This window comes from Lontra canadensis, unplaced genomic scaffold (assembly GCF_010015895.1).
Source record: "Lontra canadensis isolate GAN:19392208 unplaced genomic scaffold, GSC_riverotter_1.0 scaffold15, whole genome shotgun sequence".
Lineage (NCBI taxonomy): Eukaryota > Metazoa > Chordata > Mammalia > Carnivora > Mustelidae > Lontra > Lontra canadensis.
This window is the reverse complement of record NW_022631009.1, coordinates 21,862,579-21,877,669: the sequence shown is the minus strand read 5'-3', so window position 1 is coordinate 21,877,669 and position 15,091 is coordinate 21,862,579. Positions and strand designations below refer to the sequence as shown.

The following is a 15,091-nucleotide window of genomic DNA, read 5'->3' as shown; positions in this document are numbered from 1 at the left end:
GGTGGTGGTGGTTTCTTGAGGAAGACATGTTCAAATGATGGCACTGTGGGCTACAAGGTGAATCAGGAGGAGCTCCTTGAATTGGGGGGAAAACATTTTTAAAAATTTTCCTATTAAAATGTGGCTCTAATAAAAGGTACAACTTCCGTTTTACTGCTTAACCTTTATCCCCTGAGTGTAACCTGGAAGCAGCCCTTTGGTTTATTATAGCTTCAGCAGCATAAAGCATCAGCTGTGATTATCATTCAGTTCAGAGGACTGACAAGAGTGGCTCATTTTTATGCCCTTGGACTGTCTCTTGATATACTCAATTTTTAGTCATTTAGTCTGATACCCTAAAATTATTTGTGCTGTAATCTTTTGTCTCTCAAGATTTCAGAAGTCTGTTACATTCTGGTGTTAAAATGTCATCTCCCTGTGAAGTCTTTTAGCTTCTCCCTGAGCAGAATTCCTTTCTCTTGTGAAGGAAATAATCCAGTTTGTCACCCCCACTAGACAGTAAGCTACCTTGTGTTTGCCATATATATGTGATGCTTAGCATAGTGCTTGGCCTCTATTTCTTGCCTAATCATTTCTGAACAACTGAAAGAACTATTTATCTATTTAAAGATTTTATTTATTTATTTGACAGACAGAGATCACAAGTAGGCAGAGGCAGGCAGAGAGGAGGAAGCAGGCTCCCTGCTGAGCAGAGATCCGAGGACCCTGGGATCAAGACCTGAGCCGAAAGCAGAGGCTTTAACACCACTGAGCCACCCAGACACCCCACTGAATGAATTATTTAATGAATGGTACTGCATTCTGCATTTTACTTGGCTGTTGATGTGTTTACCCCACCGAACTACTCATCTTTGGGGGCAAGGACCACGTGTTACTCCTTGTATAGCCCACTTTCAAACAGAGCACTGGGGACATAGTAGGTGAATTGATTGACTCCATTTCTTAGGCAAATAGGATTTTAAGTATTTACCACAGTTGATGGAAATTGAAATAGTGTCAGAAACTTACCTCAGTATCAGAAAAGGACCATATAGATGGTGTGATTTGAACATGAAAGCATGCGTGGATCAGAGTTCTAAAATTAGATTTAAAGGTACTTCAAATACAGAGTTCAAACCTTCATTTTATTTGGATTTGTCTGTTGACGTTGGACCCAAGTGAAAGGCACATCTGCCATTATTACCTTTTTAAAATTATTACTATTTTTTAAAGGGGGTGAGGGGCAGAAGGGAGTCAGTCTTAGCAGGCTCCACACCTGGCACTGAGTCCCAGGTGGAGCTCAGTCTTACAAACCTGAGATCATGACCTGAGCCAAAATCAAGAGTCAGACTAAGCCACCTCAGTTGAACTGACTGAGCCACCCAGGTACCCCTGCCATTATTAGCTTTAAATTTTGTTTTCAAATATTGGAGTATAAAAATTACCCAGCTGGGCTGCTTGGCTGGCTCACCTGGTGGGTGGAGCTTGCTAGTCCTGGTCTTGGGGTCATGATGACTTTGAGCCCCCACGTTGGGCATTGAGATTACTTAAAATTTTTTTTTTTTTAAATTTGCCAATTACCTGAAAACATCTGATTATAATACATATTTTTTATTTTTTAACTATTTTTACTGTATTGCACACATACACAAAATGCACCAAATACAAACAACTTGGTTATTGCTAAACAGTTACGTAAGTCTGACTCTTCTCTTAAAGGTCACCCTAGAGATGACAACATAAACCCTTGACTTTTTTTTTTAAGATTTTATTTATTTACTTGACAGATCACAAGTAGGCAGGGAGGCAGGCAGAAAGCCGGGGGGCGGGGGGAAGCAGGCTCCCCTCTGAGCAGAGAGCCCGATGCTGGGCTCGATCTTTCTTTGTACATCTTCATCCTTTTCTCTGACATCATTTTTCTTGTGCCCAACCAATACCCTTCAGTGCTTTCTTTACTGCTAAACTTATGGTAACACATTCCCTCAGTTTTGTCTAAAAGGATAACTCATTAATTTTCTTGCATTTTGTCTAATGGGCTAAACTTGTCTGCTGTGTTCTTGATTTGGCTACTGCAGTTTTTAATTCTAGAGCTTTTTTTTTTTTAATTAAAGATTTTTATTTATTTGACAGATCACAAGTAGGCAGAGGCAGGCAGAGAGAGGGGAGGAAGCAGGCTCCCCGCTGAGCAGAGAGCCCGATGCTGGGCTGATCCCAGGACCCTGAGATCATGACCTGAGCTGAAGGCAGAGGCTTTAACCCACTGAGCCACCCAGGCGCCCCCTAGAGCCTCTTTATTTTCAAATCTGTCCTATCCTTTTTTTTTCAATGCTGCTAATTCCCTTCCAAAATTCTCCTTGTATTTTTTCTTTATCTCCTCGATTTTCATAAACATCCACTTTAAAGGGCATGCTCAGTAACTTCAGTGTCAAGAGTACCTATATTTCTCTTGTCTGTTCTTTTTGCTGATTATTGTTCTGAGAGTCTTGTCTTTTCCTGTCTGCTGTATTCTGGACATTGCATTTGAAAAATTAAAAAATAATTCAAGACATAGGATGATTATCTTTCTGCACCAGGATTTTAAGTTTTTTAGTAAGGGTCTAGCACCTGGGGAGTGGCTTAATCCAGTTTCAAGATTCAGATGTTGCAAAGGTAGGCTGTGTCCCTATCAAGGTTTATCTCCCTAGTTCACCTTCCTCCAGTGGTGAGACCCCCTCCAGGGTCTTAGGGTAAAGTCCTGGGGCATCTGCTCCCACCCCCACCTAGGAGGCCCTTAACTATCAAGTCAAGGCCCAGTGAGGCTGTCAGGGGTGCTACTCGGGCTCTTAGCTCCATCTGTCTTTTCCAGAATCAACAGATGCCCCTGGGGTATTTCTGCCTCTGCTGGGTCTTGGACCAGTAATCTTCACTGCCTCTTGAGCTCTCATGCCTTCTCACAGAAGGCCTTCTCACAGACGTGGGTATTTTATCCAGATTTCCTAGTTTGTCCCCAGAGAGAAATTGGCTTGTATTACTTACTTTGCATTATCAGAAGTGGCAGATCCCTTAATTACTATTACTTCATTTTTACTCTGACATTTCTCTCCTGAAATACCTATTTCCAAGATTTGACCTGAATGCCTGGCCAAATTTACTTGTTGGTCTTCTTCTTTTTTTTTTTTTTTTTTTAAAGATTTTATTTATTTATTTGACAGAGATCACAGGTAGGTAGGCAGCCAGAGAGAGAGGAAGGGAAGCAGGCTCCCTGCTGAGCAGAGAGCCCGATGTGGGGCTCGATCCCAGGACCCTGGGATGCATGACCTGAGCCGAAGGCAGAGGCTTTAACCCACTGAGCCACCCAGGCGCCCCTTTGTTGGTCTTCTTTTAATAATGTTTTTTTTTTTAATTTTTTAAAATTTATTTGAGAGAGAGACAGAGTGAGAGAGCATGAGAGGAGACAGAGGGAGAAGCAGACTCCCCATGGAGCTGGGAGCCCGATGTGGGATTCGATCCCAGGACTCCGGGATCATGACCTGAGCTGAAGGCATTCGCTTAACCAACTGAGCCACCCAGGTGCCCCAATAATAATGTTTTATAACATTTTATATTAAAAATATTTTTGAAGTTTTAAATAATTATTCCTAACTCTAAAAGCAGTTTATGTTCATGTTAGGCACTCTGGAAAATACCCAAAAAATGTACAATGGTAATTAAAAGTACAAGTTCTCTGCAAATCTAGTACCTGGTTTATATATAAAATTGTATGTTTAGTGTTCTTAGTCTGTGATTTATATATATGAACATATCACATATAAATCATAGAATTGAAGTAATAACTTTAAAAAAAAGATTTTACTTATTTATTTGACAGAAAAATCACAAGTAGGCAGAGAGGAGGTAGGCAGAGAGAGGAAGGGAAGCAGGCTCCCTGTTGAGCAGAGATCTGCCTCATATCGGGGGCTTGATCCCAGGACCCTGAGATCGTGACCCAAGCCGAAGGCAGAGGGTTAACCCACTGAGCCACCCAGGTGCCCCAAATCATATAACATTTTTATATTTTAGTGTTCATTTAACATACTATGAACATTTTTTATTGTTAACACTTTTAGAAATACGATTTTTAATGCTTAGGATTTTATTACTTGGTAGCAGTATTATTAAGCCATTCTCCTACTTTTGTTTCATGTTTTCATTATAGATAAGTATACAGTCATTTTTGGACAGCACTTTCTGTGCGAATTTCTGGTTGTTTAATTATCTCAGTGGGTTTGAGTGTTACTAAGGTTCTCTTATTGAGGCTTTTTTTTTTTTCTTCAAAGATTTTATTTATTTATTTGAGAGAGAGACAGTGAGAGAGAGCATGAGCAAGGAGAAAGTCAGAGGGAGAAGCAGACTCCCCTTGGAGCTGGGAGCCCGATGTGGGACTCGATCCCGGAACTCCAGGATCATGACCTGAGCCGAAGGCAGTCGTCCAAGCAACTTAGCCACCCAGGCGTCCCTCTTATTGAGGCTTTTAAAAAATGAGCTGATAATTACATTTAACATTTTCAGTTGTTTAAATGAAAGCTGTAGATATCACTGTTCCTTTATTTTTTATTTTTTAAAGGTTTTATTTATTTGACAGATGAGAGGCAGAGGGAGAAGGGGAAGCAGGCTCCCTGCTGAGCAGAGAGCCCTACACGGGGCTCCATCCCAGGACCCTGAGGTCATGACCTGAGTCTAAGGCAGAGGCTTTTTTTTTTTTTTTTTTTTTTAGATTTTATTTATTTATTTATTTGACAGAGAAAGATCACAAGTAGGCAGAGAGGCAGGCAGTGAGAGGAAGGGAAGCAGGCTCCCTGCTGAGCAGAGAGCCCGATGTGGGACTCGATCCCAGGACCCTGAGATCATGACCTGAGCCGAAGGCAGCGGCTTAACCCACTGAGCCACCCAGGCGCCCCTCACTGTTCCTTTAGATGTGATAATGCTTTAAGGGTAAAGAGCATTTTCGATGCCTGGAGAATATACAAGGGCCTAACCATTTAAGTAATTGGACAGAAGTTGAATTTATTTACATATGGAAGTAATCATTGTCAAGAACAAGGAAAAAATATGGGACGCCATGGGAACATTTTGTAAATAGAATGGGAACAGTTTGTACACCACCTACCAAAACAGACTAAGGAAGTCCAAGTGTAAGTGAGCATTAGCTGAACAAGATCATGCCGCTTCCAGTCGGCGGGAGAAGAATTAGGCACAAACAAGACAGCTGCAAGAGAAAGGGAGCAGGGGACAACAGTCGAAAAGGACTGCTGCCCCGAGCAACTCCACAGTCTCACTTTTATTGGATAGAAACAATAGCCAAGAGAAGGACCGATGCAGGTCAAATGTCAGTCCCGTCTTGCGGACAGGCGAGGAGGAGGGTAAAGTTTATAGTTAACCAAGCATATTCAAAGGACACACCTAACTAACAGCAGGCGCTTCTGGGAAGAGAAAGGAGCGATCACGGAAAAGGGAAGCAGGCGGTTTTCGTTCCACCCTGAGCTGACCGGGCGTTCCGGGTGCTCGGCTTCCCTGAAGCAGGCGGCGTTCAGCCCTGCGCGGGCTGGGCGTTCCCGGCTGCCCGGCTTCTGTGAAGGGGCGGCCTCCCGCCCTGAGCGAGCCGGGCATCCCCAGCTGCCCAGCTTCTGGTAGTGTATCGTCCTTCTCCCCAAAGACCAGTTGCCAGTGTATGTATTTCTTAAGGCCATATCTAAATGTGATTGGCAACTAGTAAAATCCTCCAGGGGTTAACAGTTTAAGTAACAAATTGTTCCGAGGGGCAGCAGCAAGATCATAAATATGCCTGCTCTCCGACGTTTACATCAGCGGTGGTAGTTACATAATCTGCTCCTGGCAAGTCCTGGCGTCGTCTTGGTTCTCGTTTGGGGTGACATTTCATTCTTAATCAGAACTGATGATTGGATGATTTTCGTTTTTTCTCTTTCAGGAAGTACTTCTTATCTGGGTTCTTCGGGCTTTGACATATTTTGACCTTCTTGGGTGGCTCTGTGTAGTAGCTAGCCACCGTGGCTAGTCCTTTCCTGGCTCCTTTGCACAGACCTCAGTCCTCAGGGATCACGCTGTCACCCTACTGTTTCCACTGTATTCATCACCTGTGGCCTGCCGCGTTCCCATCCCACAGTAGAGGTTTATGGCCCAGTAAATGGGTCAGCACACATTTTTCTTTCTTTCTTTTTTTAAAGATTTTTATTTATTTGATAGAGAACACAAGTAGGCAGAGAGGCAGGCAGAGAGAGAGGGCGAAGCAGAGAGCCTGATGCGGGGCTCGGTCCCAGGACCCTGGGATCATGACCTGAGGGGAAGGCAGAGGCTTTAACCTACTGAGCCACCCAGGCGCCCCAGCACACATTTTTCTAATGAAAGTTTCATTTTGTGATGAAAAGAGCATAGTGGTGACTAGTCTTCTGTGATTGGTATTGCCCTTATCATCACATCTTTGTTTTATCAATATCCCCTCTCTCTGGACTATTTTGTGAAGAACTAGGGCAGCTGGAAGGGCAGTCGGCCTCAGGACTGTGGTCTGTGGCTCCTGATGACTTGTGGTACAGAGGAGATGATGACAGTGAGCAGAGCAGCTGGGGCACAGCTGGGGACAGTAACCAGGGCCTACCGTGGAGCGAGAAGAACATTGAACCAGTGGCCAGAGCTCTACTCTCAGGAGAGTTGGGATGTGTGCAGACTGAGCCGGGGAGAGCAGGAATGTCGCCAAGGCTGGGCATCAGGTGGTCAGAGCAAAACTGAGGGCAGGCCTGGGCACCAGAGGTGGGCAAAAAACAAGTGGAAAACACGATTCTTTGGACATCCTGGAAGTATTTTTCCAGCACAGTGTGTCTAAAATCAGCCTCCTCTTCATCTGTGATCTCCCTTGTATCTGGTAATAAGGTATATCCCATTGGCCAGCCTTGAGATCTCGAGTTTTGTTGGCGTCCCATCATCTTCGCATTAGTCATTCACGGTGGCTCTGCCTCCACTGGGAAAGGCCTCAACGTTCCAACTGTGGCTCTTCCACACTAGGACCTGAGGTGAGGTCACTTAACCTCTGAAAGTTACCTGTGTGACCACAGTCTTGAGAATTAGAGGGAAGTGGAGAAACTCCTTGTGACCCCTCAGCCCACTGCCGGTGCATTCCTCTGCAGCTCTGGGCCCGCCTCCTGCTTCGCCTCCCCACCTCTTCTGGCTCGGCCTTCCCAACCACAGGACTCTCTGATCTAGGCTCATCCCAGCTCAGAAAGCTTCGTGGCATCTTCGTTAATTAACTATGAGCATGAAGCCCCAGGCCCCTGTTCTGCTCCTGAGGGCTCTCCACTCTCTGGCCTGTCTGCATTTCTTTCCATTTTTCTTTTCTTTCTCTCTTTCTTTCTCTCTTTCTTCCTTCCTTCCTTCCTTCCTTCCTTCCTTCTTTTTTTTTTTTAAAGATTTATTTGCTTATTTCAGAGAGACAGAGAGCTAGGGAGCATGAGTAGGGGAAGGGCCAGAGGGAGAGGGAGACAAGCAGACTTCCCTTGAGCAGGAAGTCTGATACAGGGCTTGATCCCCTGATCCCGAGATCCTGACCTGAGCTGAAACCAAGAGTCCCTGGCTCAACCAATGGAGCCACCCAGGTGTCCCGCCCACCCTACCCCCCTGCCTGCAATTCTGTTCTCATGCCCTTACACTTAACTTTGTGTGCTGTGTCCAGCCACATAGAGCTGCTTTGCCACATTCAGGACAGGCCCCTATGCAAGCGTCCCTACTCAGACTTGAAGGTGCTCTTTCCCACACTGCTGTGGTTCCAAGACTTTGCTGTCTCTCCAGCCGCTGTCCACGTGCTCCCATGTCTGCCGCACCTCCCTGGTTCCCTGGTCTCAGCCTCAGGCTTCAGTAATTCCTTTCTCTGAGATTCCATTCATCTTCCTCTGGACTCTTGGCATGCTTACTGCTGTATGTTTTGTGGTATTGGGGCACATGACTTACTAACCTCTCGTATTCTGAGTCCTGGTGAATTCTTCCCAAGCGCTTAGCACAGTGTCCATCTGTTGCAGTCGCAGTCGGTACTGTCGTAAGTCAGCGGCGCATGGGGATGGTAACACGCTGACGAAGGGCTGACAGATGCTCCGCTGAGTCTTAGCTCTGTTGGCAAACACGAGTTGACCATGTATGCCTGAGCTTTTTCTGGGCTCTCAGTTTGTTGCATTGGTCCATGTGTCCATTTTATGCTAGGGCTACGCTGTTTTGATGACTGTAAATTTGTAAAAAAAAAAAAAAAAAAAAATGAAATCAGGAAAAAGACAAAACAGAGTCGATGGGTGCTTCGGAGCTAAAAGGACAGGAAAGCAGCAGCGTTGCACTGGCCTCGATTGGCGGACAGCTTGAGTTCCCAGCCAACCATGAGCCTTTTTGTGGTTGCTGTTGAGCTGGGAAGAGGCAAGCCAGCTGACTTGAGCCGTTATATGCCAGTCACCCTCCTAGATGTTTTACTTGATTCACTCATTTGAATCCCTTTCTTAATTAACTCTTCATTGGCTTCTTGTTAACACTTAGAATAAAGTCCAAGCTGTATCACTAGCACTGCAGAATCCCTAAACATGTCCTGCCTTTCCTTAACAGGACGCATGTGCCCTGCCTCCTCACTCCACCCCTCCCTAAGGCTTTGCCTACGAATCCCAGGTCTGTCTTTTGAAACCTTAAAACCCACCCGTTAAGGTAGTTGTGAATTTGCTGTCTTTGTATGGTGCCTTTTTCAAAAACACATTCTTAGGTTGTTTCATCTGGTTTTATTTCTGTCCATAATCTTTGGACTGTCTTTTGCAGAGACAAGAGTATAGAAGGAATGAAATGCCAAGAAAACTGGACAGTGTGTATAAAAGCTCACTTTGCCAAATACGACATGCCAGTTGTGGGAGTGCTCGTGCCTTTAAGCTTTAGATGTGTTCTGAAAAGCTTTCTTCAAGTAGAGTTCTGCTAACCACACTCCCTTTAAGACGGGCTATGAAGTTTCTTGTATCTCTGAAGGGAAACAAGAAACTTGTAGTTCTAATAACCCCAGTGGAGAGGGAGATTGGTGGATAGCAGTAGGATGGACACTGACTCGTCACTATCTACCCTTCTGCCTTGGTGGTTCAGTTGGTTGGACGACTGCCTTCGGCTCAGGTCATGATCCTGGAGTCCTGGGATCGAGTCCCACATCAGGCTGCCAGCTCCATGGGGAGTCTGCTTCTCCCTCTGATCTTCTCCTTGCTCATGCTCTCTCTCACTGTCTCTCTCTCAAATAAATAAATAAAAATCTTTAAAAAAAATTTTTTTAACCACATGCTTGTATTTATTTTTATTAGCTTTATATATGTATGTACATAGAGATACATGTATATATGTATTAGTTTTACATACATATAATGCATGTATGTATACTCTGTGACATTGCTATTCATTCTCATTATTTTAATTTCTTTTCAAAAAGCAGTCAGACCATATGAGACAGTTTGGAAAAAAAGAGGAAGAAAAATAATTATTCCAAATCCTACAATAATTCTAAAACAACCTTGGTATTGCCACTGAAAAATGAATTCTGGGGCACCTGAGTGGCCCAGTTGGTCGAGCATCTGAGTCTTGATTGTGGCTCAGGTTATGATCTCAGTCTCCTGGGGTCAAGCCCAATGTTGGGCTCACTCCCCAGCACAGAGTCTGCTCTTCCCTAGCCCCTTCCTCCATCCCACCCTGCTATCCCTCTCGAATGAATGAATGAATGAATGAAACGTTTAGGGGGAAAAAGAGAAACAAATTCTGGGGTAGATGTTTTGTAGAACAAACCTGACACTCCCCTTGAACCTTTTCTGTAAATAAGTATACCAAATACAGATTTTATAGTAGGATATTCCTTTATTTACTGTTGTTAGTAAATGAATTTCCTCCATAATTTCATGGTTATTCATTTTCTCCTCCCCATTTTGACAAGAGTAAAACTCCAGAAAAAGACACCCCAGTCTCGTCTCAGGCCTCACCTATGCTCTCCCCACAACTGCCCCTCAGCCCCGCCACAGCTGGTACACCTGCCCACAGCGGGTACAAGTGCGTAGCATGCAGCAAGGGCAGTTAGGAAGAACAAAGGAAAGAGAAATGCAGGAGTAGAAGAGCCAGAATTTCCTAGTTGGTCGGATGTGGGGATAAGGAAGATGGTAAGCCCAAAGATGACCAGGTTCCAAGAATAAACAGGAGGCTAAGAGATTGGGTTTTGGAATTAAAAATCCCTGGATTCAGATCCCATTTCTGCAGATCGTTAGTGGTCTGATCTTCAGTAATGTTCTTCGCCCCCAAGCCTCAGTTTCCTCGTCTATAACATGGGGATAATTTAGTGCCGAGGTCACTAGGTCATTGGACGGCTTAAGAGAGAGACTCCACGTACAGCGCTTAGCGTAGTGCCTGAGTGTTTTCCACTTTTAATTATTAATGGTGATGGTATTTTTTTTTTTAAGAGAGAACATAAAAAGAGGAGCAGAGTTGGGAGATGGTGAGGGAAGGTGATTTCCGTTCAGACGATCTAAGTTTGAAGTACCTGAGGGACGTGTGTGTATTCTGCGGTATCGGGAAGGCTGAGCCTTGGGCCTGGGGTAGAAAGGTGCTCACCTGTGCTGCAGTGGGGGTTTGGATCCTGGCTCTGCTGCCGTGGTTTTGTACCATTCTCTGACTCTTGTGGTCTCAAAACTCTCATTGTCTGACCCTGTGGAAATGTTGGATCACCTGGAAAAGACTTGTGGTTGCTTATCAGAGCGCACTTGGCTAACTGGAGTCTGTGTGTGTTTCCCACCTTGTTGGGCGTCAGGACTGCTGTGTGTGTCCGGATGGGTTGCTCACCTGCTCTAGGGTTTCCGCCCCGAGGCGGCAGGAGGTGAAATCTGCTGCCCTTCCTGGCTGCCAGGATGTCCTCAGGCACCCTGGGGGTGGTGGTGGGGGTAGGGGTCGTAGGGTTGGATAGGGGACCCTCTGCTGATGTTAAATTCCATGTGGTCAGTTTAAGTTCTTACGATAGGGACTATTTCCTGGGGTGCTTATTTCTCTCCCTGCAGGTCATCAACGCTGTGGTGCTGCTGGTTCTGCTGAGCGCCCTGGTGGACCCGGACCAGTACCACTTCTCAAGTTCTGAGCTGGGAGGCGACTTTGAGTTCATGGATGATGCCAGTAAGTACATCAGATAGCTGCTGTCGTGGCTCTTCGGGTATTTTTCAAGGGCGGGGAATGCTGCCGCCAGGTCTTCCTGTTAAATTACAAATACTGATTCGTGGGCCCATTTGAACTGATACCGCCCTTTCTTTCCGTCGTTACAAATCAGATCAACAGATACATGCTGCTTGTGCTCTGCTGCTGTTCTAAGTGCAGGAGTCTAGTAGATGTCTCTTCTTTTCCTTTTTTTCTTTAAATTAAAAATTTTTAAAATATTTTAATAAACATATAATACATTATTAGCCCCAGGGGTACAGGTCTGTGAATCGCCAGGTTTACACACTTCACAGCACTCACTATAGCACATACCCTCCCCAGTGTCCATAACCCCACCCCCCTTTCCTGACAACCCTCCCCACTTCCTTTTTTTCCCCCCACCTTACATTAACTTTCTTTGTTTAAAGAAAGTTAATTTTTTAAATTACTGCTTTGTTGTTTTTTACCCTGGGCCTTTTTAGCCTTTAAAAAATTTTAATTTTTTAAAAAATTTTATTTATTTATTTGATAGAGATCACAAGTAGGCAGAGAGGCAGGCAGAGGAGAGGAGGAAGCAGGCTCCCTGCTGCGTAGAGAGCCCGATTTGGGGCTCGATCCCAGGACTCAGGGGATCATGACCTGAGCTGAAGGCAGAGGCTTCAACCCACTGAGCCACCCAGGGTTCCCCATAGCCTTTTTTTTTAAATAAGATTTTATTTGTCAGAGACAAAGTGAGAAAGGGAACACAAGCAGGGGGAGTGGGAGAGGGTCCCAGGACCCTGGGATCATGACCTGAACCGAAGGCAGGTGCTTAATGACGGAGCCACCCAGGTGCCCCCACTTTTTGGCCTTTTTAAGAGGATGTGGAGTAAATGGCAGGAAGCAGGGTCATAAAGATCATGCATATCTATCTCATTGGTTCTTCTCTTATGTTTCTGTATTTACCTTTCTTCTAGGAGATGATCATTCTCTGTTCCAGAAGCTCTGTTGCTCATTATTTGGTGGACTTGGGCCTTTTTCTAATAAGTAGAAACATACACAGGAATGTGGATGTGTGATAGACCAGAAGGAGGCTGGGCCCCCCCAGCTTTAAGGTCATTGACACCTGAACATTTTATAATTATAGTCCTGCTGTGTCCACACTGCCTGCGATGGCCAGTGTTGTGCATAATCCCAAACAAAAGATCATGCAAATGTAATTGTCATTGGCTTTGGAGAACTATAAATGCATTTTAAGAAAAATTTGGGGCAAAATGAGTAAGGTGGGGAGACAGTGACTCAAGGTACAGTTTTGGGATAGACTGGCAACATTCAGAAGACTGTGAGGCTTGTGAGTTCTGTTCCCAGGGTGAGAACATCGCTGTTGGGTGGCTTTTAGTAATTTCAGCGGTTATGCATCGATGTGTGTTTTATGCAGAGCCCTTTCATTGCTGAGAGAGGAGGATGCATTTAGGAGACTGGTGCGTGAGTATAGAGGTCTGGAGACTAGTTCGGGGGTGTTTCCCTGTGATCCAGGCTGCACTGAGGATGGGGAAGAAGGTGGGTTTTGGAAGTAGGATTGATAGACCTTGTTAGTGTGGGTGAGGGAGGGAGGGAGGAATCAGACGATCCCTGCTTTCCAGCTTGAATAAAAGACTGATCTCTAGTGGGGAGAGAGTCTGGGTTCGGGAGATGAGTACTTATCTAGGGAGGGAACTTGGCTTCGCTTTGAGTAACTCAGCGAGGTGGTTAGGAATCTGTGCTCTGAAGCAGAAGACCTTAGTTTGAATCTTGACTGTGCCATATATTAAATGTGTTAACATGGGGCTAGTCAGTTACCTTTGTGTGCCTTCCATTCCCCCACTGAGAGATAGGGGTGATCATAGTATCTGCCTCGTGGGGTTGTGATTAAATCAGTACATGAAAAAAAAAACACATAGAATGGGGTCTGGCCCATAATAAATGCCAGTATATTTTGCTCTTTTACTAACCATTCTTACTTAGGTATGTTGGAGCTAAAACACGAGCTGCGGAGAGATTAAAAAGTTGGTTGGGTATGTGACTCTGTAACCCAGAACGCAGACGTCTGGGCTTATGTAAATTTGAGGACATCAGCCTAGAAATGGTATTTATGTTAAGGACATAGTGAAGGGGAAAAAGAAAAAGGGGTACCAGATTGAGCCCTGGAGGAGTCCCATCAGTAGAGGTCAGAACAGGAGCCTGAGAGCAAACTGGTAATGAAATAAGCAGAAAACCAGGAGATGCTTTTCTTTTCTCTATTTTTTTTTCCTTCTCTTCTTTTTTCTTCTCTTTCCTCCTCTCCTCTTTTCTTTTTTCTTCTCTTTTTTTTTGGTTTCATTGAAGATTTCTTTTAGATTTTAGAAAGAGGGAAAAGAGAGAGCATGAATTGGGGGAGGGGGAGAGCGCATAGGGAAAGGAACAAGCAGACTCTGTGCTGAGCATGGAGCCCGATGTGGGGCTCTGTCTCCTGGCCCTGAGATTATGACCTGAGCCAAAACCAAGCGTTGGATGCCCAGCCTGCTGAGCCACCCAGGCACCCCCAGGAGACGCTTTCTGTCACCTTCTACCACCATAGCTTTGTGATCCGTACTAAATAGTCAGGATATCATATTCTCCTGGGGTGTGGGACCTTGTCAGACTGAGACGGGACTTCTGCTATAACATTGCTCCTTCTCATGATTTTGAATAACCCTGTTACTCTTAACGGATTCTTCCAAAAAGGATAATGAATTCCATTAATATTAAAATTAATATCTCTGCCTTCCTTCCCCTGAGCTAAAGGACTATGTAAGCTATAGACATAATGTTTGGTTGACGTTTAAAAACAAATGACCGTTTCGCTCTTTCCAGTTAGCAGGATTCCATTTCTAAAGTAATTGAGGTTAGAAAAAGAAGTTTTAAATGATACAGCTATAGTGTTCTCTGAATCATATACTAATACTATATGCCTTGATCTAATTGCCAGAGATTAAGCTGGGTAATGAGTCTCTGACAGTATAGGCTTAATTTAGCTGACTTAAATGACTTGCTGGTACTTAAGAGTTTAAAATAGTAGTTGTTCTCTAATGTCCTGGATATTAATTCCAGTGCATTGGAGGTTTCTCTCATACGTCATATATTTAAAAGAAATGAATGAAGAGTTTGTAATTATTGTTAGGACTCTTATCAGTCATTTAAGTTACATGTTATAAAAAGGTACAGAAGAGTGGACAGTGACTTGAGTGAGTTCTTTTTTTTTTTTTTTAAACTTTGCTTACATTCCTTTTCATATGGTTAGGTTGCCTTTTTTTTTTTTTTTTTAAACAGGACATTTTATTTTTTTTTTCTTTCTTTCTTATTTATTTTTTTTTTTTTTTTTAAAGATTTTATTTATATAACAGAGACACAGCAAGAGTGGGAACACCAGCAGGGGGAGTGAGAGAGAGAGAAGCAGGCTTCCCATGGAGCAGGAAGCCCAACTCGGGGCTCGATCCCAGGACCCTGGGATCATGCATGACCTGAGCCAAAGACAGACGCTCAGTGACTGAGCCACGTAGGCGCCCCTGGATCTCCTTTTTAAAAGAGATCAATATTTGGGACGCCTGGGTGGCTCAGTTGGTTAAGCGGCTGCCTTCGGCTCAGGTCATGATCCCAGCATCCTGGGATCGAGTCCCATATCAGGCTCCTTGCTCGGCAGGGAGCCTGCTTCTCCCTCTGCCTCTAGCCTGCCACTCTGTCTGCCTGTGCTTGCGCTCTGTCTCTCTCTTTCTAACAAATAAATAAAATCTTTAAAAAAAAAAAAAAAGATCAATATTTGAGAGAGAGAGAGCAGGAGCAGGGGAAGAGGGAGAAGGAGAAGCAGACTCCTTCCTGAGACTCCCTGGGATCATGACCTGAGCCAAAGACTAATGCTTGACTGACTGAGCCACCCAGGTGCCGCAGCCCC

At 44.5% G+C, this 15,091-nt stretch overlaps 1 protein-coding gene across 1 annotated transcript in view; it reads left to right on the top strand.

The window, feature by feature from the left end:
• Window positions 1-15,091, top strand: part of LAPTM4B (lysosomal protein transmembrane 4 beta) — a 76,375-nt gene that overhangs the window by 16,444 nt on the left and 44,840 nt on the right. Inside the window, exon 2 of the mRNA XM_032858637.1 lies at window positions 11,037-11,148. Coding sequence (XP_032714528.1) covers window positions 11,037-11,148 — 112 coding nt within the window. The remainder of the gene's footprint in view (window positions 1-11,036; window positions 11,149-15,091) is intronic.